General features: G+C 44.4%; 1 protein-coding gene and 1 long non-coding RNA gene across 4 annotated transcripts in view; one reads left to right on the top strand and one right to left on the bottom strand.

Annotated features, from left to right (window-relative positions):
- LOC115474206 overlaps nucleotides 1–19,753 on the top strand; it is a 31,260-nt gene extending 11,507 nt beyond the window's left edge. Inside the window, exon 3 of the long non-coding RNA XR_003942828.1 lies at nucleotides 19,681–19,753. This is a non-coding gene — a long non-coding RNA (uncharacterized LOC115474206). The remainder of the gene's footprint in view (nucleotides 1–19,680) is intronic.
- TMEM219 (transmembrane protein 219) overlaps nucleotides 19,648–27,281 on the bottom strand; it is a 123,858-nt gene continuing 116,224 nt past the window's right edge. For all 3 annotated transcript variants that reach the window (XM_030209569.1, XM_030209571.1, XM_030209570.1), the window contains one exon: nucleotides 19,648–19,868. In XM_030209569.1, the coding sequence (XP_030065429.1) occupies nucleotides 19,734–19,868 (135 nt within the window). In that variant the 3' untranslated portion in view covers nucleotides 19,648–19,733. The remainder of the gene's footprint in view (nucleotides 19,869–27,281) is intronic.

Raw genomic sequence — 27,281 nt, 5'->3', positions numbered from 1 at the left:
TCTATAATTACCCGGATCTCCTCTGGAACCTTTTTAAAAAATCGGCGTTACATTGGCCACCCTCCAATCTTCCGGTACTAAGCTCAATTTTATGGATAAATTACATACTACTAACAATAGCTCAACTCCGCAAGCTCATTTTTCAGTTCTATCAGTACTCTGGGATGAATAGCATCCGATCCAGGAGATTTGCTACTCTTCAGTTTGTAGAACTGCCCCATTACATCCTCCAGGTTTACAGAAAATTCATTAAGTTTCTCCGACTCGTCAGCTTCGAATACCACTTCTGGCACCGGTATCCCACCCAAATTTTCCTCGGTGAAGACTGAAGCACAGAATTCATTTAATCTCTTCGCTACGGCTTTGTCTTCCATGATCGCCCCTTTTACTCCTCGGTCATCTAGCGGTCCAACTGTTTCTTTTGCCGGCTTCCTGCTTTTAATATACTTTAAAAAGTTTTTACTATTTGTTTTGGCCTCCAACACAATCTTTTTTTCGAAGTCCCTCTTAGCCTTCCTTATCAGCGCTTTACATTTGACTTGACATTCCTTATGCTGTTTCTTATTATTTTCAGTCGGTTCCTTCTTCCATTTTCTGAAGGATTTTCTTTTAGCTCTAATAGCTTCCTTCACCTCACTTTTTAACCACGCTGGCTGTCGTTTGGTCTTTCCTCCTCCTTTTTTTAATACGTGGAATGTATTTGGCCTGGGCTTCCAGGATGGTGTCTTTGAACAGCATCCACACCTGATGTAAATTTTTGACCCTTGCAGTCTCTCCTATGAGTTTTTTTTTTTTTCACTGTTCTCATTTTATCATAATCTCCTTTTCTAAAGTTAAACACTAACATATTTGATTTCCTATGTATACTTACTTCAAAGCTAATATCAAATCCGATCATATTATGATCACTGTTATCAAGCGGCCCCAGCACCATTACCTCCCGCACCAGATCATGTGCTCCACTAAGGACTAGGTCTAGAATTTTTCCTTCTCTCGTCTGCTCCTGTACTAGCTGTTCCATAAAGCTGTCCTTGATTTCATGAAGGAATTTTACCTCCCTAGCATGCCCCGATGTTACATTTACCCAGTCAATATCGGGGTAATTGAAATCTTCCATTATTATTGTGTTGCCCAGTTTGTTTGCATCCCTAATTTCCTTTAACATTTCTGCATCCGTCTGTTCATCCTGGCCAGGCGGACGGTAGTACACTCCTCTCACTATCCTTTTCCCCTTTACACATGGAATTTCAATCCACAGTGATTCCAAAAAGTGTTTTGTTTCCTGCAGAATTTTCAATCTATTTGATTCAAGGCTCTCCTTAATATACAATGCTACCCCTCCAGCAATTCAGTCCACCCTATCACTACGATATAATTTGTACCCCGGTATGACAGTGTCCCACTGGTTATCCTCCTTCCACCAGGTCTCAGAGATGCCTATTATACCTAATTTTTCATTTAGTGCAATGGCTGCCGACTAGAGGGGCGCATGAGCAGGCATCTCCTAGGACCCAAGTCGGAAATCGGCCGGAAAACAGGACCACTCGGGACCACCAGACACTTGGCCTGAACCGTGACCGAACCAAGACCGGGGGCCCACCAGAAGAAAGACTTGGTGAGCGAAACACACCCAGGAAATCCCCAGGTAATCCCACCCGGGCTGGGCCACCCCCGAGTGCCGATCCTAGCCTCCTACCACCTTAGATCCAGTGTTGCCCAAGCCCCGACCACAGCACCCGCACTCCCCCCTGGCATTGCCGAAAGAGCAGTGACGCCCCTCAATCCCGCAGCACATCGTGGGAACTCCAGCCGGCGTCCATCGCTGGACGGGTAGGGGCGGCCCCTGCCTCAGCTGCACGCTGAGAAGAACACCGATAGATCGGCTGACCACCCGAGCCGAGTGGATAGGAAAAAGAGGCATTCTGCTGTGCACGCGGTGCCAGTGACGGTGGAGAGCAGGCATGCAGGGCAGCGCTCAGAGGCAACGACCGAATCACGCCGTGAGAGACTGAGAGGATTGAACCCCCACACGAGCCGGCGGCCGCGTTGGGAGCGACCCGCCACAAGCGAGAGGCGAACCACAAACGGGCCATCAGTGAAAAATCGCAAGTGCAACCCCCAGACGCCTAGAATCCTTGTAACAGAGGAGCCATGAGAGACCGACAGTAGAGATCCAGATCAGGACTGGGCATCTCGTGAGGGAAACGGGGACTCTATCGGCAGGCAAAGAATACCTAAGCTATAGTCTCCTACACTGTCCCTGTCTAATTTGGAGGGATTATGAACCAAATCCAGCCCCACCCCCTGCGACCATGCTCATCTAATTAGAAGAGAGCCGCAAAAAAAAAAAACCTACACATAAGATCAGCCTCAATGGAACAGACAGCAGTCTCTCTGAACTTCGAGACCAGGATCCTGACTCCAATAGTGGCCAGTCCAGACCACGAATGCCAGACCACATCTAAATGAAGCAGAACGGTCTTGTCGACTTTCCCAAGTTCATCTCAACACCCATCTTAGCTCCCATCCTAACACCTAACACACACCCAATCATCATAACACGGTCCCATCAGAATTTCACAGTGAGTAGAAACCAACATGCATACCCTAAAACTACTCCTAACAACGCACTCCCTAACAATGCTCCACCCAACAGTAACCACCCCACTATCAGAAAGCAACATCATACCAATACTACAAAATCATCAGAGTCTGACTAGATACACCTCACCTCATCATACCAACAATAGCTCCAACAAACGAAGAACTCCAACATGCGGACAAGCACAGCAGAAAGGAAAGAAAGACCTTATCAAGCCCACCTTAATAAAGACACAACAACTAATAAAATTCCATACAGCAACAAACATAGAAGATCCATTCCATACAATTCAAGTGGGCTACATTAACGCCAGATCCGCTGTAAACAAAACAGAAACACAGACTGGATCACGTCAGATAATCTTGACCTACAATACAATCACTGAAACCTGGATCCATGACCAAAAGGACCCCATATTCCTAGACTTGTGCCCACCCGGTTACAAAATCATTCATTGGGCCAGAAAGGACAAAAGAGGTGGTGGCATAGCATTAATCTATTGATCCCACTTCACCACCGAAACCACTTCCGCGTCCATAACACCTCAACTTGAAATTGCCTCAATTAGAATCCAAAACAAAACCGTATGTGATCATCTGAACTGTATCTTGTTCTATAGACCCCTATGCAATTGGAACGAAAGCCAGACAAAGCTCATGGACTTCATCTCAAACATATGTGTAACTAACTCCAATATACTATTATTAGGAGATATCAATCTGCACCTAGAAGACACAAACTCTACTAACGCACGAGAATGTAAGGAATTCCTCCACTTATGGGATTTCACCTGGCCACAATTGCAAGCGACCCATATCAAAGGGCACACACTCGATCTCATCTCACACAAACTATCAACAGACCTGAACCTAACAATAACAGACAGAAACACCCTGGACCGACCACTACAAACTAAACTTGTCCATACACTGGCGGAAGAAAGGACCACAACAAGCACAAGAACACACATCCTACAGCACAAGAGGTCAAATAGACATGAAAATATTTTGGCAAATGATGAACAACAATGCATGGACAACACAAATGGGCTCCATACACTACCTCACAGAGTGGGACAAAAGATGCAAAATAATATTAGATGAAATATCACCCATACAAACAAAAACCTCGCACAAACACAACACGGATACCATGGTTTAACGAAGAACTGAAAAAAATTAAAACACAATACATGAAACATGAGCGAGCATGGAATAAAACAAAAAATGATACTACATACAACGCTTGGAAACAAACACAAAGACAATACAAATACGCAATAAGACGGAACAAAAGATTATACTATAAAACCAAAATAGGGACAGATCACAAGGATACGAAAAAACTATACCAACTCATAAACAAACTCCTAGATACCAACATGGTCATTACAACGACCACAGACATCCCACCTGCAGAGAAACTCGCCAAATATTTTATTGAAAAAATCATAAATCTACGCAACACACTACCTCAAGTCAATACTGACATTGAAAACTTCCTCAACGAGCTGGACCCAACCCCTGGGGAATACCCGGCTGACCGAACCTGGTCAAACTTCACCCCCCAGACCGCTGAAACAGTCAAGAAGTTCTCCAACTCTCACTGCAAACTTGATACCTGTCCCAGCTACCTACTGAAATGCGCCCCGGAACGCTTCATTGCAGACCTCACATCTCACCTGAACTACATGCTACAACAGGGTCACTTCCCCAAGGAAAATGGCAACATACTACTCACCCCAATACCAAAAGATACCAAAAATAAACAGATGCTATAACCAACTACCGACCAGTAGCGTCCATCCCGCTGGCAGTCAAACTGATGGAAAGCATGGTAACCAAACAACTCACAGACTGTATAACCAAATTCTCCATACTACATGAATCACAGTCAGGATTTTGCCCCCTCCATAGCACCAAAACAGTACTACTCACTCTTCTGACCAAATTCAAACAAGAAATAGCAATAGGCAAAATAATCCTCCTCCTCCAATTCGACATGTCGAGCGCGTTCGACATGGTAAACCACAATATACTAATAAGGTTACTAGACAAGTTCGGGATTAGTGGAAACAACTGGATCAAGGGCTTCCTAACCACAAGCACATATCAAGTAAAGTCAAACTCAAACATATCATCACCGTGGAAAGCAGACTGCGGAGTACAACAAGGATCACCGTTATCACCGACCCTCTTCAAATTAATGATGATCCCACTAGCCAAGTCCCTATCCAACCTTGGCCTCAACCCTTTCATCTACGCAGACGATGTCATAATTTTCATTCCATATAAAACCAAACTGACAGAAATTGCCAACGAAATCGAGCTAAGTTTGAACACCATGGACTCATGAGCCAACACATTTCAACTAAAACTCAATAAAGAAGAAACACATTTGTTTGTCCTCTCATCCCAACACAACATGGACAATCCCACAAGCATCGACACCCCAGGTCACACCCTCCCTATTTCAGACAGCCTGAAAATCCTCGGCATCATAATAGACCGCAACCTTACACTGGACAGCCAAGTAAAATCCACCACAAAGAAAATGTTACACTCAATGTGGAAGCTCAAACGCGTGAAACAATACTTCCCGAGGGATACCTTTCGCAACTTGATACAATCGATGGTAATAAGCCACCTAGACTACTGCAATGGAATCTATGCAGGATGCAAAGAACAAACCTTAAAGAAACTGCAGACTGCTCAAAACACGGCAGCCAGACTCATATTTGGAAAAACGCGATTCGAAAGTGCAAACCCCCCACCGAAAAACTACACTGGCTCCCAATCAAAGAACGCATTGCCTTTAAAATCTGCACCACGGTCCACAAAATTCTCTATGGCGAAGCGCCCGGGTACATGAGAGACTTAATCGACCTACCAACCAGAAACGCCTCCGATTCAACGCGATCATATCTAAACCTACATTACCCAAGCTGTAAAGGTCTTAAATACAAATCTACCTATGCATCCAGCTTCTCCTACATAAGCACACAATTGTGGAACGCACTACCAAAAGCCTTAAAAGCAACCTATGGCCATCTAAATTTCCGGAAATTACTAAAAACCACCCTGTTCAAAAAAGCATACCCTCCCGATTCAACCTAAAGGACTGACCTAGGCTACATAAGAAAACCGAAGCATGTATGAACACAATGCTACTCTCCCACCTTACGACTATTACTGTGACTTTACCATTTAAATTACATCTTTCACAACATCACATTGTATTTGTTCACACCGGAAACGGCAAACGCCTTTCCGGTACTATGTAAGCCACATTGAGCCTGCAAATAGGTGGGAAAATGTGGGATACAAATGTAAGAAATAAATAAAATAAATATTGTAACTCTCCCATCTTATTTCTTAGGGTCCTGGCATTCGCATATAGACATTTCAAACTATGTTTGTTGTTCCTATTTGCATAATGCTCAGTACTTGATAGTATTAATTTGCAGTCTTTTGTCTGCTTTTTATTTTAATTAAGGTCACCTGATCTACTATGGTCTCTTTTGGAACCTCACTATCAGGATACCCTGTCTTCCCTGTTTTGGTGCTATCTTTGAAAGATACCTTATCCCGAATCATGCGCTTTTGAGCGACTGCCGGCCTTCCCCCCCCCCCCCCCCCCCCCCCCCCCCCGTTTCTAGTTTAAAAGCTGCTCTATCTCCTTTTTAAATGCCGATGCCAGCAGCCTGGTCCCACCCTGGTTACGGTGGAGCCCATCCTTTTCGAATAGGCCCCCCCCCCCCACTTCCCCAGAATGTTGCCCAGTTCCTAACAAATCTAAAACCCTCCTCCCTGCACCATCGTCTAATCCACGCATTGAGACTCTGGAGCTCTACCTGTCTCTCTTGGGCCCTGCGCGTGGAACGTGCAGCATTTCATAAAATGCTACCCTAGAGGATCTGGATTTGAGCCTAAATTTGGCTTCCAGAACCTCTCTCCCACATTTTCCTATGTCATTGGTACCCATATGTACCAAGACAGCCGGCTCCTCCCCAGCACTAACTAAAATCCTATCTAGTTGACGCATGAGGTCCGGCACCTTCGCACCAGGCAGGCAAGTGACCATGCGATCGTCATGTTCACCAGCCACCCAGCTATCTATATGCCTAATGATCAAATGACCAACTACAACAGCTGTCCTAACCTTTCCCTCCTGGGCAGCACTTGGAGACATATCCTCGGTGCGAGAGGATAGTACATCCCCTGGTGGGCAGGTACTGGCTACGGGAGTACTTCCTACTTCACCAGGATGTTGAGCTCCTTCTAGGAGACCTCCCTCCTCCAAGGTGGCACAGGGGCTATCAGACTGGAGGTGGGACTTCTCTACAACATCCCTGTAGGTCTCCTCTATGTACCTCTCTGTCTCCCTCAGCTCCACCAAGTCTGCTACTCTAGCCTCAATAGAACGGACATGTTCTCTGAGAGCTAGGAGCTCTTTGCATCGAGCACACACATATGACATCTCACCAACTGGGAGATAATCATACATGTGACACAATGCAAAAGACTGGATAGCACCCCTCTCGCTGCTGGACTGCTGACTCCATCTTAGTGTTTTTGAGTTTTTTAATAATTTAAAACTTGCTACAGTATTAAGGATATTAGCCTAATATAAAAATGTTTTTTAGTTTATATAGTATATTGTATGATTTATTTAGAGGGACATAATCGAACGGGGCGCCCAAGTTTTCCTGAGGGCGTCCTTGCAGGACGTCCTCGGGAAGGGGCGGGGAAACCCGTATTATTGAAACAAGATGGGTGGCCATCTTTCGTTTCGCTAATACGGTCGGGGACGCCCAAATCTTAACATTTAGGTCAACCTAGATATGGGTACAGTGGGTTTTGAAGGGCTCACATTTACCACCACAAGTGTAGGGGGGGGCTGAAGTGCACTGCACCCACTAAAACTGCTCCAGGGACCTGCATACAGCTGTCAGGGAGCTGGGTATGACATTTGAGGCTGACAAAAAATATTTTTAGTTTTTTTGTTTTTTTTTAGGGGGAGAGGGGGTTAGTGACCACTGGGGGAGTAAAGGGAGATCATCCCTGATTCCCTTCGGTGGTCATCTGGTCAGTTTGGGCACCTTTTTGAGGCTTGGTTGCAAGAAACAATGGACCAAGTAAAGTCGGCCAAGTGCTCGTTAGGGACGCCCTTCTTTTTTTCCATTATCGGCCGAGGACGCCCATGTGTTAAGCACGCCCCAGTCCTGCCTTCGCTATGCTTCCGACACGCCCCTGGGAACTTTGGTCGTCCCCATGACGGAAAGCAGTTGAGGACGCCCAAAATCGGCTTTCGATTATGCCAATTTGGGCGACCCTGGGAGAAGGACGCCCATCTCCCAATTTGTGTCGAAAGATGGGCGCCCTTCTCTTTCGAAAATAAGCCTGATAGTGTTTTCTTCTTTAGATGGTAATGAAATGTATTTAAAACTCTGTAAGAGCACTCCTTGCTTGTTATCCTAATTATAATGACTGAGTATAAATGAAGATTTGTACTAGGGGTGAGCGGGTGTTGGGGAGGGTGGAAGGGAAGACTAAACTAGATCCTGCAGTGCCTGCTAGAGTCTATCTGTTAATGCTGTGGTACAAATTTTTTAAAACTAAAGGGAAAAGACTATGGAGATTAGTTGATACAATTTGGAGCTTATTTTCAAAGCACTTAGACTTATAAAGTTCCATAGGTTACTGTGTAACTTTGTAAGTTTAAGTGCTTTGAAAATAGGTCTCTTTGCATTTTATATTTTTATTTTGCCTATCACTAACCTACAATTCCTCCTTTAAACCCCAATCTTTAAGTTCCCAAAGCAAAATAGTTTTCACTTACCAGAGAAATGTCCTCTTCTCTCGGAACTTCTCAGAAAGAAAGTTCAGTGGGACCTTTCCTCTTTATATAGTTTTGCTACAAATTACTCTCTAGTAACCGTTTAACATTTTAAAAAATTCTTTAATAAATCAATATAATCTTCCTAAAATTAAATCCATTCCCTTAACCCATAGTTACACCAAACTGGTCGTATGGTGGAATACCAAAAGAATATGAAAGAGTGAAAATCTAAAAAAAAAAAAAAAAAGTGCAATAATGATTTCAAAAAATATATATATCTGGAGCATTAGATATTGTTAACAGCGAAGATGGGCATCTTGGATATTTATGACTGACATCATCATTGACTGCTCTTGATTTATCACTGATATTATGATGGTCTGTTGGAAGAAAGAATATCATTACTCCACATACTGATGATTTTGATTCATTGAAGGTGATTTGAAGAAAGGTTGCTTTGGTGGGAGACTTCAGAGCACTGGATTGACAAGTGACTAAAAGAACTATGATCACATATTGATGCAAAATATCGCCAGATATATGTTATTTATTGTTGTATTGTAATAGTATTTTGGAGAATTGTGTGCAATTTTAAATGTGTTGGTGTATGTGAGTGTGTATGGATTGGTTTGGTGTAACTATGGGTTAAGGGAATGGATTTAATTTTAGGAAGATTATATTGATTTATAAATAAAGAATTTTTTAAAATGTTAAACGGTTACTAGAGAGTAATTTGTAGCATAATACGTGCAACCAATTATAGAGTTTGGACCTAGATTGAGTTTGTGATTTATATAGTTTTGAATCTAAGGGGCCTTTTTTAAACAGGCTGTTTGAAGCTGACTCAGCAACCTATGCAAGTATTCTACTTTCCCACACCTTAGTTAACACTTTAATTGAGGTAGCTGGATGTGCTACCTGTCCAGCAGCCAAGGAACAGAAAATAACTGCCTTTTAGAACAAGAATTTTTGGCTGTTTAGTTTCTACCTTTAGAAAAGGTTTCAGTTTAAAACTATGGGAAAATGCCTTTCTAGAGAAAATTTTAATTTAAAACTATGGGAAAAGGGTTGTACACTATCAGCGGCATAATCAAAAGAGAAGGATGCCCATCTTCCGACACAAATCGGGAGATGGGCGTCCTTCTCTCAGGGTCGCCCAAATCGGCATAATCGAAAGCTGATTTTGGGCATCCTCAAAGTGCTTTCCGTCATGGGGATGACCAAAGTTCACGGGGGCGTGTCAGCAGTGTACCGAAGGCGGGACAGGGGCGTGGTTAAGAGATAGGCATTCTCAGCCGATAATGGAAAAAAGAAGGGCGTCCCTGACGAGCATTTGGCCGACGTGGTCCAATTTCTTTCACGACCAAGCCTCAAAAAGGTGCCCAAACTGACCAGATGACCACCGGAGGGAATCGAGGATGACCTCCCTTTACTCCCCCAGTGGTCACCAACAACCCCCTCCCACCCTAAAAAAAAAAATGTAAAAACAATTTTTTCTGGCCTCTATGTCAGCCTCAAATGTCATACCCAGTTCCATCACAGCAGTATGCAGGTCCCTGGAGCAGTTTTTAGTGGGTGCAGTGCACTTCAGGCAGGCGGACCCAGGCCCATCCCCCCCCCCCCCTACCTGTTACACTTGTGGTAAATGTAAGCCCTCCAAAACCCACCTGAAATTCACTGTACCCACATGTAGGTGCCCCCCCTTCACCCCTTAGGGCTATGGTACTGGTGTTCATTTGTGGGGTTTGGGGGGCTCAGCACCCAAGGTAAGGGAGCTATGCACCTGGGAGCAATTTGTGAAGTCCACTGCGTGCCCCCTAGGGTGCCCGGTTGGTGTCCTGGCATGTGAGGGGGTCCAGTGCACTATGAATGCTGGCTCCTCCCACGACCAAAGGGCTTGCATTTGGTCGTTTTTGAGATGGGCGTCCTCGGTTTCTGTTATCGGTGAAAACAGGTCCATCTCTAAGGTCAACCATCTCAACATTTAGGTCGACCTAAATGTTGAGATTTGGGCGTCCCCGACCGTATTATCGAAACAAAAGATGGATGCCCATCTTGTTTCGATAATACGGGATGCTCCACCCCTTCGCGGCGGCGTCTTCAGAGATGGGCGCCCCGTTCGAAAATGCCCCTCAATGGCAACTAGTTAATAATGCTTGCTTTTCTCGTTCTCTCTTTTTATTCCCCCTTAATACTAAACTAGGTCCTGCTTGCTTTTCCCTGTCTCTCTCTCTTTTTATTCCCCCTTTATACTAAACTAGATCCTGCAGTGCCTGCTAGATTCTAGCTGTTAATGCTGTGGTACAAAGTTTTTAAAACTAAGGGGAAAAGACTATGGAGATTAGTTGATAAAATTTGCTTTTTATATTTTTATTTTGCCTATCACTAACCTACAATTCCTCCTTTAAACCCCAATCTTTAAGTTCTCAAAGCACAAAGCAAAATAGTGTTCACTTACCAGAGAAATGTCCTCTCAGAACTTCTCAGAAAACCAGACTGGCTCGGTGTGTTCCGAGAACTGGGTTGAGAACCACTGGTCTAGGATATACACATTTAGGTCTCATATCTAAGGTGGCTCTTTTATGGCAGGCCTTCTTAACCCAGTCCTTGGGACATCCCAAGTCCCATCGGATTTTCTAGATATCCACAATGAGTTCGCATGAGAGAGATTGGCATACCATGTGGGTTGTGAAGCCGTGTTTTATGGATCACCTCCACACACTCTTTTTCCGAAGGTAGGGAACCTCAGCCAGTCAGTTTTTCAAGATACCTGCAATGAATATTCATGAGATCGATTTGTATGCAGATTTCGCTCAATCAGTGTGGATAGCCATAAAACCTGAATGGCTGGGGTTCCCCCAGGATAGGTTTGGTAACCTCTGAGGTAAAGTCTCGTATCTACCTATCACAGGCAGTATTACCTCCTTTTTATTTTTCTCCCTATTTATTTTATTTAGCTTACTTGGCTTTTTTTCTAGCAGCTCCAGACGAGTTACATTCAGGTACACTAGGTGTTTTCCCTGCCCCTAGAGGGGCCTACAATCTAATTTTGTACTTGAGGCATTGGCAGATTCCATGACTTTCCCAAGATCATAAAGAGTAGAAGTGGGAGAAGGAGGAAGTGACGTGATGGTGGCTTAACAGAGGAGCTCCTCCAGACCCTGCAATAATTTGCTATAATATGCACAGCCGATGATCCAAAAACTGCAGCAGACGTGCTTTTTTGGTGTTCTTAACACTAGTGACAATGACTGGGAAAAAATCTAAAGTGGACTTAAAGGCATATGCTTATCAGCATTCAGAGATAGCAGCATGAGTAACTTCCAAGATGGCGACGGGTCCAGCAGAGCGCGAGCATGCAGAGGATAATGGCACAGCAGAGCCTGGGGACCTTTGGGACTTGTAGCCAGCAAGCAGGGCAGAGCTGGTTGGCGGACTTAAAATCCACCATGGTCACAATACAATAGGAGTTGCATAACGATGTCGAGGGTATACACAAATCTATTGAAGATAGGGGCCAGAGTCTCCACGAATTTGAGGAGCGAGTTATAGACCATGATGGCAACATCTTATCTCTGCAGAAATGCTGTACTGATTTGGAAACTAAACCGGAGGACCTTCTGGCTAAGCTGGAGGATGGTGAGAATAGTGCTAGGCACAATAACTTACGGGCTCGGGGCGTACCAGAGGCACAAGGAGATCAATCTGTGGAAGCCCTCATGCAGGAAATCTGCCATCAGTTCTTGGGCGCAGCCAACCCCAGGGCTGAACTACCGGTGATAGGTTATGAACCTGTGCATATGGCCCTCGGCCCACAACCAGTGGATCGCCCACGGCATATTGTGGCTTGCTTCCTCCGCCACCCAATAAAGAAGCACATCCTTCAAGCCACGAGATAAGTGGGTCACATCACTTGGGACAATGCCAAAGTAGAAATCTTTGAGGATATTTCACCTGTTACACTGCGTAGGTGCAGAGACTTTCGCAAAGTGACGAGATGCCTTGCCTCTCATAATATCCGATATAAGTGGTTGTATCCCTTTGGCCTATCGTTTGTGGTACAAAATCAACTCCATAAAGTCACTACACTACAAGAGGCCCAGATCATACTAAAGGATGCGGCACTATGGAAAGAAGGAGCCGATCATGGAACCTCGGGGAGTGACAAAATGGGTGCCTCGGGCCAAAGGGGGTATAAGGGCAACCTTAAGACTGGACCATTACAGCGAAATTCCGTGGCTACCTCAGGAGGCCCCACTTGACTGGCTCTGTACCCCATCTTTGATAGTAATCAGTACCACTTTCTACCTATATACATATTTATTTGTTGCATTTGTATCCCACATTTTCCCACCTATTTGCAGGCTCAATGTGGCTTACATAGTTCCGTAAAGGTGATCGCCATTTCCGGAAGGAAAAATACAGAGTTATATTGCATTAAGGTTCGTAGATGACAGTGTAGATTAGGCAATCAAGTAAAAAGAATTCACTTTTCGTGATGAGAAATAAAATGGTAATGCGGTAAGGTTTAATCATGACAGAGTAACTTAGACATTCAAGAATAGAGAGTTCCGTTTAGTGGAGTTGTCTGTGATTTTCTCTATATGATCTCAGCAATGCAAACGGGACTACCGAAAGTGCATTTGTGGGATAGTTCTGTTAAAGAACATTCAATTTGTCTGTAAAGAGGGGAGGGCGGAAGACCTTGTAAGCTGTATTCTCCTGTAAGGCCCGATTATGCTGGGCCCTTTGGTTGGATTGGGGGTTAGGTATAAGGGATAGTTATGCAAATGGGGAAGATGGGAGGGGTGGTGGGGGTTGGGATACAGGGACAGAGCTATTTCTCTGTTTTCTAGTCTCTGGGCGAGGTATGCTAGGGTGATTGGCAGAAGGATTTCTGGCTTGGGAATTTCAGTTCTTGCAATCTTAGTAGTAGTAGTAGTATTTTGTATCCTTATCGACTAATCAGCTGGTTCTTTTTACCTTGATACTCCCTGCAAGCATCAGCCGTTAAGAGGCTGAACGATTACAGGCAGGAGTAGGGTTCATTCAGGAAATGCACCTTCGGTTAAAACATGAATACCTATTACGCCATCAAATAGATCTAACGCTAAAACTAATGGTGTGGGGATCATTATTGCACATTCTTTTAACCTAGAGATATGTGAGATGGTGGTGCGAGATAAATCTGGGAGGTATATTCTTCTCAAAGTCTCTCTACACCGTGGTCAACATCTATGCACCGAATTCAGAAAAAAAGAGTTTTTACCTGGAAATTGAAAAATTAGGTTCCTATTTGGAGGGCCTCTTGCTTATAGGGGCGATTTCAACCAGACTCCTAACCCACTAATAGATAATTCAGCTGGCGGGATTCACTATGGCCATGCAGATAGGAGGCAACTGAAAAAGCTGTTCACCAATTTGAATCTTGTTAGATCCCTGGAGGCACCTTAATCTCATGACACGTGATTATACTTGCTAGTCAGGAGTCCATGATTCCCATTCCCACATTGACATGTAGGGGATAGGTGCCCCACTCATCCCTAGGTTGCAGGGGTCATTGAACTTCGCCTATGGTCCGACCACGCACCGGTCTGGATCTTGCTTTCAGAGTCCTCTGACTGCTTTGGCCAACGATACTGGAGGTTTAGTGATGGACTTCTCCAAGACCCTCAGAATATTACCTAAATAGAAACAGCTATTAAAGAGTATATTACCTTCAGTGACTTACCAGGGACTTCTCCAGAAGCCCTCTGAGAGGGATTGAAGGTTGTCATTCGGGGACAGGTGATCTCATTGGGAGCCTATAGGCCAAAGCAAAGATCCCAAAAGCACGCAGAGTTGACCAAAAGACTGGGAATTCTCGACAAACAGCATAAGCAGGGTAGAGGGAACAAGACTACATTGGCCCAGTTGGAATCTATACGCAATTCTATTCAAGAATTAGACTTGGAGGATGTGGCCGAACACCTGCAAACTGCAGCAGAAATATTTTGAAACGGGCAATTGGGCGGGAAGGCTATTAGCATACAAATTAAAGCATAGCCAGATTAAAAACTTTATTCCAGTCATCCAGGATTCAGTGGGTGTTGAGTATAGGGGCACCCCACACATCAGTTCTGTCTTCACTCAATTGTATAGAGATCTCTACACCCCGGAGTCCAGCGGAACAGGAGGTTGACCAATGTCTAGCCCAAGTGCAACTTCCTAGTTGAATGCAGAGGGAGGCCTCTCATCTTTCAGAACCTATTATAGAGGAGGAGACTTTAAATGCTATTAGGTCACTATCAACTGGCAAGGCTCCAGCTTTACCAATGGTTTCTAGAAATGTTTTCGCGCCTTATTGGTGCGCTTGCTAACAAGATTGTTCAATAACGTTTATCGAGATGGTATGCTACCTTGTTCGTGGTGACTGGCTGGGATGTCACTGATCTTGAAGCCCTGTAAGAACCCCTCCTGCTGTGGTTCTTACCGCCCTATTGCATTGGTATGTACAGACTACAAGATTTTTACAAAAATATTAGCCACATGCCTCCAATCCTACATGCCTAGATTAATTCAGGATGACCAAATGGGTTTTATAATGGGTCACCAGACTTTGATAACATCAGATGGGTGTTACATGTGCTGTCCTTAGCCTGCAAACAACATGATCCTGCATTGGTACTGGGTATGGATGCTGAAAAAGCATTTGATAGGGTCTCATGGGATTTCTTATTTAAAACCCTTAACTGGTCAGTTTCTAACCTGGGTAAAACTTTTATACACTAAATCCTTATCCACCCTGAAAATTAATGGTGCTTATGGGGATAGCTTTGAGCTTTTTTGAGGCACCCATCAAGGATGTGCCCTGTCACCTTTACTGTTTGCTTTGGCTATGGAACCACTAGCTGAGCAGATATAAAGGGTATCCAGGGAGGAGGATGCAACACCAAAGTGTTATTATTTGCTGATGATATTCTCCTTACCTTGACCAACCCCCAGGTATCACTCCCAGGGGTGATGCAGGTCCTAGATTCTTATGGAAGGGTCTTTGGGTTTAAAATGAATTTAATGAAATCAGAAATATTAATTATTTCTCTAAGGAAAGAGTCTTCAGATTGGATTCGTGCCTACTACCCCTTTGGATAGGCGGGAAAATCTTTGAAGTATCACGGCCAAGAAGGAGGATCTCTATGCAGCCAATTATCCACCGCTGTTACGAACACTATGGGAAGACTTAGATAGATGGAACTCCCTTCATAATTCCTGGTTGGGGAGGGTTCAAGCGATCAAAATGATTGTGTTGCCCAAACTCTTATACCTGTTTACAGTGCTCCCTATCTCTATCGCTCTCCCAGATGTATTCTTTAGGAGAATGCATTGAAAAAGTTTCCAATATATCTGGCGCCACACGCCTCATAGAGTCCCATGATCTGTGATGTTTCAAGCGAAGGCTAATGGAGGGATGGCAGTGCCTAACTTTAAAAGTTACTACTTAGCAGCTCAACTGAAATACATGGTGGCCTGACAGAGAAGCTCATAAGAGTTGGGTACAGATGGAACAACACATGCTATGGATCCCTTGGTTACCTATGGATGAGATACGGGTGATATGTAAGTGGGTTAATTTCATCATTGCTTTACCCATTCAGATCTGGTTATGCACCAGAAGGCACCTTTTTCCTGGGAGGTCGTATTTCCAAGCTATGCCGATCTGTGCAGCGGAGGGGTTTGAGCTGGGTAGGTCAGATATTCACTATACCCGCTGGGCCAACTCGGGTTTATCCCAGTTAGGCCAGCTAGTTGAAAAGGTGCAGGTGGTTCCCTTTTCAGCTCTAGAAGAATTTGGGGTGCATAAGGAAGATTTCTATCAATATAGACAAATATCAAATTTCATACACCAACAAGCACTTAGACATCTCTGCCAGGACACTACATTGATGGAGAGGGCAATGCAGGGGGGGGGGGGTAGTGGCAGGGGGTGCATCTCCAGATTCTATCGAGCCTTGCTCCAACAGCGTGCCCCCCCCCCCCCCAATTAAATGGGAGTGTGCCTTAGGACAAGATTACCCCAAACAAGAATGGGAACAAATATATTGCAGGTTGTACATATCTGGTAGGACTGCCCCCGAGCACAGACCTTTTTGGGTATACCAACTCAGGCAAACCTGCAGATCTACCAAGGAAATATTGTAAACTAGCTTTTAATGTCTTGACGGCAGACCGTTTAGCTTTGGCAGCTCTCTGGAAACAACCACAGACCCCTACATGTGACCTTTTAATAGCTAAAGTGGACTTTGTCTGCCGTATGAATAAACTGACAGCACTTTAGAAATAAAATGTCCTTCCTGCGGGCCTGGGACCCCTTTGTGAAATGGTGAACTGGGATGCCACAACAACTTGTTGTTTGAACTGCCCTCAGTTTTACATGCAACTATCCTCAGGGAGGGAGGGAGGGTTAATTCTACTGGAAGTGTTAATTAGGGGAGGGACAGTTTCTGGGGGGATAAGATGAAGATTAAATCTTGCTTCAGAGATGGGTAACAGCATCATGCCAAAGAGTTATGGTTTGAAGTTTATACTGCTTAGCAAGATATATTGTATAGTGACATTTCTGTTTTGTCTTGTTCTTGATTGTATTTTGTTTTTTAAAGTTTAATAAAAACTTTTGCAAAAAAAAAAAAAAGAGTAGAAGTGGGATTTTAACTTGGTTGTCAGCCAGCTACTCTAATCATTAGATTATGTTCTATTCCACTGTGTACCTTACTAATTTGGCTTTGGTCAGTCCCAGTTTTTGTTACCTTGAGATCTGTGCACCGCTTCAGCAAACCCTGTAAGAGACCATCTCACAAAAACAGCAGTATGTGGAGCATAAGGTGACAAATACACAGGACTAGTTGCCGCCTAGAGAATGGCACGGGTACAAAATTTGTCCCCATTGACTCTGTCCCATCCTATCTGCACAAGCCTCATTCTGATTTTATATTTAAATCATTTTATTAAGGTATAAAAAGAAACAATATCCTGTACAACTGTTGTTCTATAAATCACAAACGATACAGAAGAAGGGTCCCTGTCTCCCCTCACAAATATCCCTTCCACTATCAGAAAAACTGAACAAGTCAAATTATTACAGCATGCTACATAGAAAATTCATGCTGACAGAATACCTCGGTCACACAAACACAAATGCCAAATACATAATAGCTGACCAAAAATGATAAACATATATTAACCTGAACACACCACTGAAATAGAAAGATATGCATTTCCTTCTACGCAAAATATAAAGATCACATATGCCAGAGATGGTGTTAAGGGTCTAGGACATCTGCCCCCTGGTCAGACAGAGAGCCCTAAGCCTATTCCCTCCACCTACGTCCAGCATCACTCCTGTGTCCTTATACCCCCCCCCCCCACAAGTCCAGTATCTCCCTTATGCACTCCTATTCTCCCCAATGTCTAGCATCTTCCTGCTGTGTCCATATACCCCCCTCCCATGTCTGGCATTGCCCCCATGGGTCCAGTGCCTCTCTCTTTCTTCCCTCCAGCCAGCCAGCCCTCCCTCCAATGGTCCAGCACCTTTCTTCTCTCCAGCTCCCCCTCCAGGTCCAGCAGCCCCCCTCCCCCCCATTCTGTGGGTCCACTCCAGCAACCCCCCCCCCCCCCCACACACACACACACATTTCCAGTGTCCTCTCTCTGGGGGGTCCCTATAACCAGTCCCTCCAAATGACACATTGATTACAATTTATAGCAAATTACTACTCTTACCTATGAAAAGTTATTCCTTTATTATACTTCCTCTGTGTGAACAACCAGTTCTCAAAATTCTTAAAAAATTAACAGAGGCTCGTGCGAGCTGGCTGCAGCACACCACTGCCTGGCTACATAAGGTAGAGCTACTGTGGGAGGGAGGAAGGCAGGCACAGAGCTGCTGGACTGGAAATGGTAACTGCAACTGTTTTTGTTTGTTTGTTTGTTTTTAACCGCGGGAACAAAGCTTTTTACTGCAGCCCCAGGGCTCCCGCATCCACTGTAAACGGACAGATTTTTTTTCATTTACCACATATATGTGTCATTCTGTACTGCCACCTTCACTGATAACCTCAAGCGTTATATGACACACAGGTCATTCAGGGAGAACAGCAGCTTGTAATACACTTTTTTATTCTCTCTCTTAATGGGCTCAAAGTTTTGAGCAATCTCAATGTAGGTGGTAAATTATTCCAAAGCTTTGGTCCTATGATATAAAAAAAATAAGGCTCTATATTCCACCAAGCATACTACCCAGAAGGAAGGAACCTTGAATAGATTGGATGTTGCAGACCTCAAGGGTCTAACTGGCTAATATGGCGGAGATAACACACGATACTGCATGTTAAACACTAACAACCAAATTTTAAATTGAATCCAAAATTGAATAGGTACTTTCACCAAGTTAGCAGAAATATGATCAAAATGACTAAGCTGGTCATCTGGGCAGTAGCATTTTGGGCTATTTGCAATGCTCTTAATGTACTCACTCTGCTGCTCCCCAGTATCTCTCCACACTCGTCCTTCCCTACACCCCTTCCCGTGCACTCCGCTCCATGGATAAATCCTTCTTATCTGTTCCCTTCTCCACTACTGCCAACTCCAGACTTCGCGCCTTCTGTCTCGCTGCACCCTACGCCTGGAATAAACTTCCTGAGCCTCTACGTCTTGCCCCATCCTTGGCCACCTTTAAATCTAGACTGAAAGCCCACCTCTTTAACATTGCTTTTGACTCGTAACCACTTGTAACCACTCGCCTCCACCTACCCTCCTCTCTTTCTTCCCGTTCACATTAATTGATTTGATTTGCTTACTTTATTTATTTTTTGTCTATTAGATTGTAAGCTCTTTGAGCAGGGACTGTCTTTCTTCTATGTTTGTGCAGCGCTGCGTATGCCTTGTAGCACTATAGAAATGCTAAATAGTAGTAGTAGTTCTTTTAGGTAGTCTGACTAAGAGACTATTACAGTAGTCAAAAAGTGACATAATGATACTTTGAACTACTAATCTGAAATTCTCCACAGTTAAGTAGTCAGTCATACACTTACAGGCTTATTTTCTAAAGAGAAGGTATACTTTCTCATGCATTCTCACTATTCATGATGTATTGTAAGCCACATTGAGCCTGCAAAGAGGTGGGAAAATGTGGGATAATGCAATAAATAAATCTTTTGCCAGCAAGAACACAAGGAGTAATAAATTGTTTTTATTATGCACAGATATCTATACAACTTCCTTCTCTCTTCCATGAGCAGCAGTATGCCGTCTCTGCCTACAGATGCACCCTGGTCCACTTCTCCCTTGGAGGATGAATGCAGGTGGCAGCAAAACAGAGGACCAGACCGGTGAGGATGAGCAGCAGAAGGCTTGCATACATCAGGCGGATCTTACAAATGTATCTTTCAGCCTACAGGATGAATTAAACATAAGAAAAAAAAACACAGACACATTAATGGAGGGTATAGACATAAACTCCTCTATCTCAGATTTCCTTTCACCTGTGCTCAGTGACACTAAACTGCCAACATTTTACATCCATTCACACAGATTTCTGCATCTCAGATTATGGTAGCCTATGTGAACAAAGACAATGGCAAAGCAAATTGATCAGAAGTTTGCTAAATACCATTACCACTTTTGAAACCTACATTTAAGAAGGGCATGGGCTGTGGGCCATAAATGCTGTATGTCAGGGGTTCCCCAAACTATTCCTACAGACCAGTTTTCTCCAGCCCCCTTGTGTTCCCTGGCTGAATTGCTTCTGCCCCCCTCCAAAAAATCTTCCAATAGGGCAGTGATTAACATGCTGTATCCTGCCCCTGCTGGAAACAGAAAGTTGAGATAGAGAAAGACAAGATGTAGTAGAGGGAAGATTCCAAGGCCAGCAGGAAATAGTGTTTGTTAATTGCCGCCACTGTGGGTGGCCACTAGAGATAAAAGGCAAGTTTGAAGAGGAGGGAAGCCTGAGAGAGAGAAATGCTGGATCCATAGAGGAAGCGAGAGGGAAGATGCTAGACCACAGCGGTTGAAGGAGAGAGGGGAGAAAGAATAGGAAGAGAAAGATATGTTGGAGATTGGGGGGGGGGGGTGCTGAGGTACCACACCATGGCAAGAGGGAGAGGGGAGATGCAGGGCCGTTACCCTCTATGACAACAGTCACCCAACTACTGGCTAAGAGCCTCTGCAGCATGGATTTTCTTTCATTTCAAATGTGAAATGACACCATATCCTTAAAAGTTAACTTTGTAAATCATTTATGTTTTAACTCGGGGGGGGGGGGGGGGCTGGTTTCCACAAAACCTTTGGCCAGACATCTTGATGTGTAACCAAATAAAATGAGTTGTTTAGGAGATGAAGGGCCATAAAGTGTTTTGGAGGAGGTAGACAGCGCCACAAGTTATGCAGATAGCACTGTATATTGGTACTATCTGCATAACTATATGTTTAATTAGGACCACATAAATAGCTGTCCTAAATAAAATGCTGACTCCTCTCACCAGAAGGAGTCAGCAGAAAGTCTTGCCTGCTGCACTTGGCACCTGCTCTGCTGACTTACCTTTGAAGACAGAACTGTGGGGGGTACCAGGCCTCATAAAACTATGGGGCCATGTGTTCTTCCAGCTTCAGAGATAAAGGCGGCAGCAGGTAAAAAGTGCTGCTCACCTGATTCCTCTGCCAACTGTGTTGGCATCCCACAGTGGGGAAGGAACGTGAAGCCAGCAGTTGAGAAGGAAATAAAGGTGGTGATGCCAGGAGAAGGAGGGGAAGGGAAGGTAAGGTAGTGATAACCAAGAGAAGTGATCGTGATGCTAAAGAGTGAGTGGGTTATGACAAAATAATGAACCATGTCCCCAAACCCACCCCATCTCTGCCTTTATCCTTCATTCCCCTTTCTTGCTGTTCCCCTGCCTTTTGCCCACCCTCAACACAGTAGTCTGCCAGACCTGGCAACAGTGGGAAATAAATAGTGGACTGGCCCACAGGAATGGTAGTAAAATGTTGCTCAAGTCTGCAAGTGGTAACAGCTGCAACATTCAGATGCAACAGCAGCTGTGCACAACTTTATGTGTGTGCTGCTTAAAAGGGAGAGGTTTGCCAGGAGATAAAACAGCAGGTGGCTACACATCAGGGGGCTGATGGAGGATTTGTACCAGTCTGCCAAGGTACTCAATAACTACCTGCATATTCACTACATATTTTAGATGTTTGCTCACACCTTTTTCAGTAGTAGCTCAAGGTGAGTTACATTCAGGTACACTGGATATATCTCTGTCCCAGGAGGGCTCACAATCTAAGTTTGTACGTGATGCAATGGAGGGTTAAGTGACTTGCCCAAGATCACAAGGAGCAGCAGTGGGATTTGAACCGGCCCCTCTGGATTGCAAGACTGGGGCACTAGGCCACTCCTCCACTCCATGAATGTAGCTGTCATTTAATGGGCATCCCTGAAAAATCCCCTGCCACTTCTCTCACTAACTTGATTGCTTTTTCTCCAAGTCTAGGGGATTCTCCAGTGATAAGCAGGAGGTATGCAGGCATGCTTGTTGGTGATATTCTCCAGGCGGAGCCAGGTGTGGTGCTCTCCCTTACCTCAGGAGATTTTGTTTGGGTTGGTTTTTTTTTTTTTTAAATCCCCTGAGTATGCACAGGCATTTTTGCCTGTGGCTCCTCCTCCTTCCCCTCAGTCTTGTTTTCCCTGCTTGACTTGCAGGCTACATGACTTCCCCTCTCCAGAAACAATATTTTATTACAGCATGACTTCTATTACTCCCTCTTCCCTTATGAGGCTGACTGAGGCACCTACAGAAAAAAAAAAACAGGAGAGCACAACTCACTTTGCCCTTGGGGACAGATAAAAAGAAAAATCTTTGGCTTGTTCAGGGGTACTTGCCACACTGGCAACACCACAAACCCCTGGAGCTCACAGCCTGAACATCAGGGATCACTCTTTCTCCACACCCACCTCTGCAGCCTGAGGAGCAGTTAGCAAAAAAGAAACAAACCACAACCTACAAAGACTGCGTCATAGGCTTACAAACTGCATGCTGAACTTTCCGCGAGTCACAGAACTTACTAGCCAAGCATAAGGAGAAACCCATAAGTAAATCTCAAACATCTTTCTAAATCTTCTTGTACTGTTAAGTTTAAATATCTTGTCACTGAAAATAAGCAGCTCAGCTTCAATATTTCAACTAATGCTCATATAATCAATCATACTAACAAGCAATGACCAGTTTTCTTTTTAAATACCAGCCCCGCTAGCCCCCCCCCCCCCCCCCCGATTACATAACTAACATCTTTCCAGCGCCAAACTATCCATCCAGAAATGGCTATTAAGAATTAACTATCCAACCTGCAGACTAAAATTCCACAGCATGTAACTGAATAAACTACAATGCTCTTAGATTTCCGAAGTGTTGAGAAAAACAAAAACAGACCATATTTTAGTGTTTCAAGTATTTAAGTAAGGGGTCCATATGATAAGAAAAGGTGTTCCATTCGCAATAACTCATGATTCTGATTGTACCACTGGAGCAAAAGGCACCTTTTGCTATTAAACAAGCCTTATGTAGAAATAAGACTAATATCGAGTTCCTTCCACAGTATCATCCATAATATCCAACAAACATGCTGTGGCATGGCTTCTCAAGTTTGTGAATACATCCAGCTTAGATGTGACCATAGTGTTTGCCAGAAGGTTAATATCTGGGGACACTCCCATATACAATGTCTATATGTCGCTTCTGTCATGCCACATTTAAAGCATTTCCAATCCAATGGGAGCCCCATTTTCCTCACAGGAAAATGGGGCTCCTATACAGCCTCAGGAAAAATTTGTAATGAAGCTCCTGCAGGTTGTATACTCCATGCCAGCTGTAGACCATCATACAGGCTATACACATGTTTATCTATGGAATGGATCTCAAAGTCTCAGGTCCATTTGTCTATTATACTGTAAAAGGTCCCGCCTTCTTCTGATGTATTCCCTGTTTCCGTGAGGGTGGGACACAGAGGGAAGGGAAGGCCGGAGGCGAGCTTAGCCTGCTGTTTTCAGTGCCGCCGCAACTTGAGGTAAAATAAAATATTTAAAGGCTGGGTGGCGGCAGGAAGGAAAGGAGGGCTATCGGGGAGCTCAGGGTGGGCAGGTGAGCTGGGGTTGGAACTCGGGGGCTGAAAAGGGGGGCAGGTGGTGGCTGGGGTGAGTCAATGCACATGGATGGCAGGGAGGATAGGGGGCAAAGGAGAATTGCTGGACATGGAAGGGAGGGGAGAGAGGAGAAGTCACTGGACATGGATGGTTAGGGGAGGGCTAGGGTTGGAACTGGAACTCAGGGGCTGAAAAGGGGGGCAAAGGAGAATTGCTGGACATGGAAGGGAGGGGAGAGAGGAGAATCGCTGGACATGTATGGGAGAAAAGGGCAGGGGAGAGAGGAGAATCGCTGGACATGGAGGGGAGGGCAGAGGAGAATCGTTGGACATGGAGGGGAGGACAAGGGAGAGGAGAGTTGCTGAACTTGGATGGATTGAGGGGAGGGCAGGACAAATGCTGGACCTGGATGGAGGACAGCGAAGACAGGAAGGAGATGCACGTGGATGGAGGGGAGAGGAGAAATGCTGGACATGGATGGAGTGGAGTGGAGGGAAGGGAAGAGAGGAGAAATGTTGGAGGGAAGGAAAGACAGGAAGGAGATGCACACGGATGGAGGGGAAGGGAGATAGAAGAAATGCTGGGCATGGATGGAGGGAGGGAGGGAAGACAGAGGAAGTAGAAAGGCTGGACATGGAGGGGAGGGAAAAGAGGAGGAGATGCACATGGATTTAGGGGAAAGAGGACATAGATGGAGGGAGGGAGGGAAGACAGAGGAAGTAGAAAGGCTGGACATGAATGGAGGGGAGGGAAAAGAGGAGGAGATGCACATGGATTTAGGGGAAAGAGGAGAAATTCTGAACATGGATGGAGGGGAAGGCAGAGGAAGGAGATGCACATGGATGGAGGGGAGACAGTTAAAAAGCTGGACATGGATGGAGGGAAGGGAAGAGAGAGGAAGTGAGATGAACATAGATGGAGGGGAAAAGAGAGGAGAAATGCTGGACATGGATCATGGCGGAGGGAGAGGAAAAAAGCTGGAAATGAATGGATGAGAGGGAAGAGAGAAGAAGGAGATGCATATGGATGGAGGGGAGGGAAGAAAGAGGAAGGAGATGTCTTGCGAGGCCGCCTTTGTAAGTCTCGGCATCCATTTTAAAGAAGATGCGGCAGGAGGAAGGTCAGCACCAGCAGCGGGCAGGAAAGACGGGATCTTTCCTGCCCCGAAGAATCCACTAGACCACCAGGGATGCTGTCTTCAGGTATGCGCTGGGAGTGGGACCCTTCGGCTTGGGAGAGCGGGGAGGAGATCTGTAATAATAGGGAGGTGGGGTGGGGAGGATACTGTAAAAAAAAAAAAAAAGTTAAATTCTTAAAAATGCCGCTGTCTTGTGCATAGGGATGTACACAGAGGAAGTATAATAAGGGAATAACTTTTCATAGGTAGAGTAGTAATTTGTTATAAATCGTAATCAGTGTGTCATTTAGAGGGGCTGGTTATAGGGACACCTAACCCTGTTATTGGTGCAGAGATTTTTTTTTTCTCCAGGTAAAGAACTTCTAAAACAGACCATGTTATGGGAATCAGGTGATCAACATTTATTTACTTATTTATTGCATTTTATCCCACATTAAACATGAATTAGATTGGAACCTGGGAGCATTTAAAAAAAAACAATTTTTTCCCCAGAATAATGCATTGCTACTCCCCAGGCTCTCTCCCCGAGTATAGCCAGCTCAGAATTTTTTTTTTTTTGTGGAGGGGGGGAGGGTGCAAAGTTGGACTGGGGAGAGAGCCTGTTGTTAAAAATTTACCAGCACACCACTGATTATAACCCTCTCTCAATACCAAAGGGTACCAAGAGGATACCATTAAGTAAGATGTGTGTCCAAGGGGCTGCATACAACAGACCGATCCATGTGAGAATAGATCCCCGAAATCCGAAGTGTTGCAAGATTTCCCAGAGATATTTCCAAGACAGAGTCTAAAGCTTTTTCAATATGAAAGCTCACCACTATGGCCGCCAAAGCTCTTTATGTGGATAAATTCCATTGAGCACAGAAGCTGACGAATATTGGTCACAGCATTACAACCATTAACAAAGCCAACTTGATCAGATGGCTAAATTTTTTCATATCTACATTTAGTAATGAAATGGGTCTGTAGGAGTTAGTCATCTGGGGATTCCGACTAGGTTTCTATAATGGTATTATCATTGCCCCCCTCCCCCCTGCATAGGAGGAAAGCAACCCTCCCAGCATGCCACTTCATAAACAGAAAATGGCCACAACTCTGTATCCCACAATCTTGTAAAATTCCAAAACAGTCTCATGAATATTCATTGCAGATATCATGAAAACCTGACTGGCTGGGGTTCTCCATGAACAGGTTTAGCTGGAGGCCCTACCTTTGGGAAGACTATGTGGAGGTGATCCATAAAAAAACAGCGCTTTACAACCTAGTCCTCAGGGCACACCAAGTCCCAATCAGGGTTTCAGGATATCCATAATGAATATGCATGAGAGAGATTAGCATGCACTTCCTCATTGGTATGCCACTCTCACCCTGTATATTCATTGTGGATATCCAGAAAACCTGATGGGACTTGGTGTGCCCTGAGGACTAGGTTAAGAAGGGCCCCATCTGGACCCGGGGTCCCCTTATCTGCTGAGGTTCTGATGGCATGTTGAAGCTCTCCTGGGTCCACAGATATGTTAAGTATCTCCAAATCCTCATCTGTTAAAGTGGGCATATCGATATGTGTAAAAAATGTATCAATCTATTGGCCCCAGGTCCTGTGCTGTATATGAAGTTTTAAAATAGTTATAAAACATGCAATTAATATGAGAATTATCTGTCAAACAGTCCCCTGAGAATCACAGAGCACAGGGACAAAGCACAGGCCAGATATGGTAACAGGTCAGGGACCTATTTGACACCCCGGGTATATACTATATCCAAGAAAAACTATGGCATCCACGCACAATAGTTGTGCGTTGGTATATTAAAAGCATTTAAAGATTGTTGCAGTTGAAAATATTGGATTCTATTTTCTCTTCTTAGATGACGTGATAACTCCCTTTGAACATGTTTTAATTGGGAGATTAACACTAAAATATGGCAATTCAATATTTTATAATGAGAATACACATTAAGAGCTAATTTTGCCCTATAGTACTGCTTTCCCTGCTTCCCAAAACAAACCCGGGGTTCGAGTAGGTTGTGATTATTTTTGCCATATTCTTCATATAATCCCCAGCACATACACAAAGTTGGGGGTCATTCTTTCTTAGCAAGAAACAGGGACAGTTTTATCAAAGCATGGTTCAATATTCCACAGTAAATAATGTCCACTGTTTGTACATTGCTAAAAAGTTGCTCTTGTAAGAGAATCTAGTCCAAATGACTTTCAGTCAAATGGGCCCTCGGATTATGGGTAAAAGATTGTTCTCCCAGATGCAGCACCTGCCACACTTCTACCAAATTGAGTTGCAGCTGTAAAACTTCATCTCCCCAATAAGCCTGTCTTCTTCCTCCTGGCTGGGCACTCTTTTTATCCCATTCTACTAATAAAATCTAATAAAAGTTTAAGGTTGGGAAGAAAGTCCTATCATAAACAGTGGGAACATACACTAAAACTAACAGATACAGTTTTACCATAAAAAGAACAATGAATGAACTACTACCCATTGTCTCTGCGAGTCTTTGCGACATTTATGCTCCTCCAAGGG

The sequence above is a fragment of the Microcaecilia unicolor genome, chromosome 7, assembly GCF_901765095.1.
Source record: "Microcaecilia unicolor chromosome 7, aMicUni1.1, whole genome shotgun sequence".
Lineage (NCBI taxonomy): Eukaryota > Metazoa > Chordata > Amphibia > Gymnophiona > Siphonopidae > Microcaecilia > Microcaecilia unicolor.
Note: the sequence above shows the minus strand (reverse complement) of the source record. Positions and strands in the feature narration are given on the sequence as shown.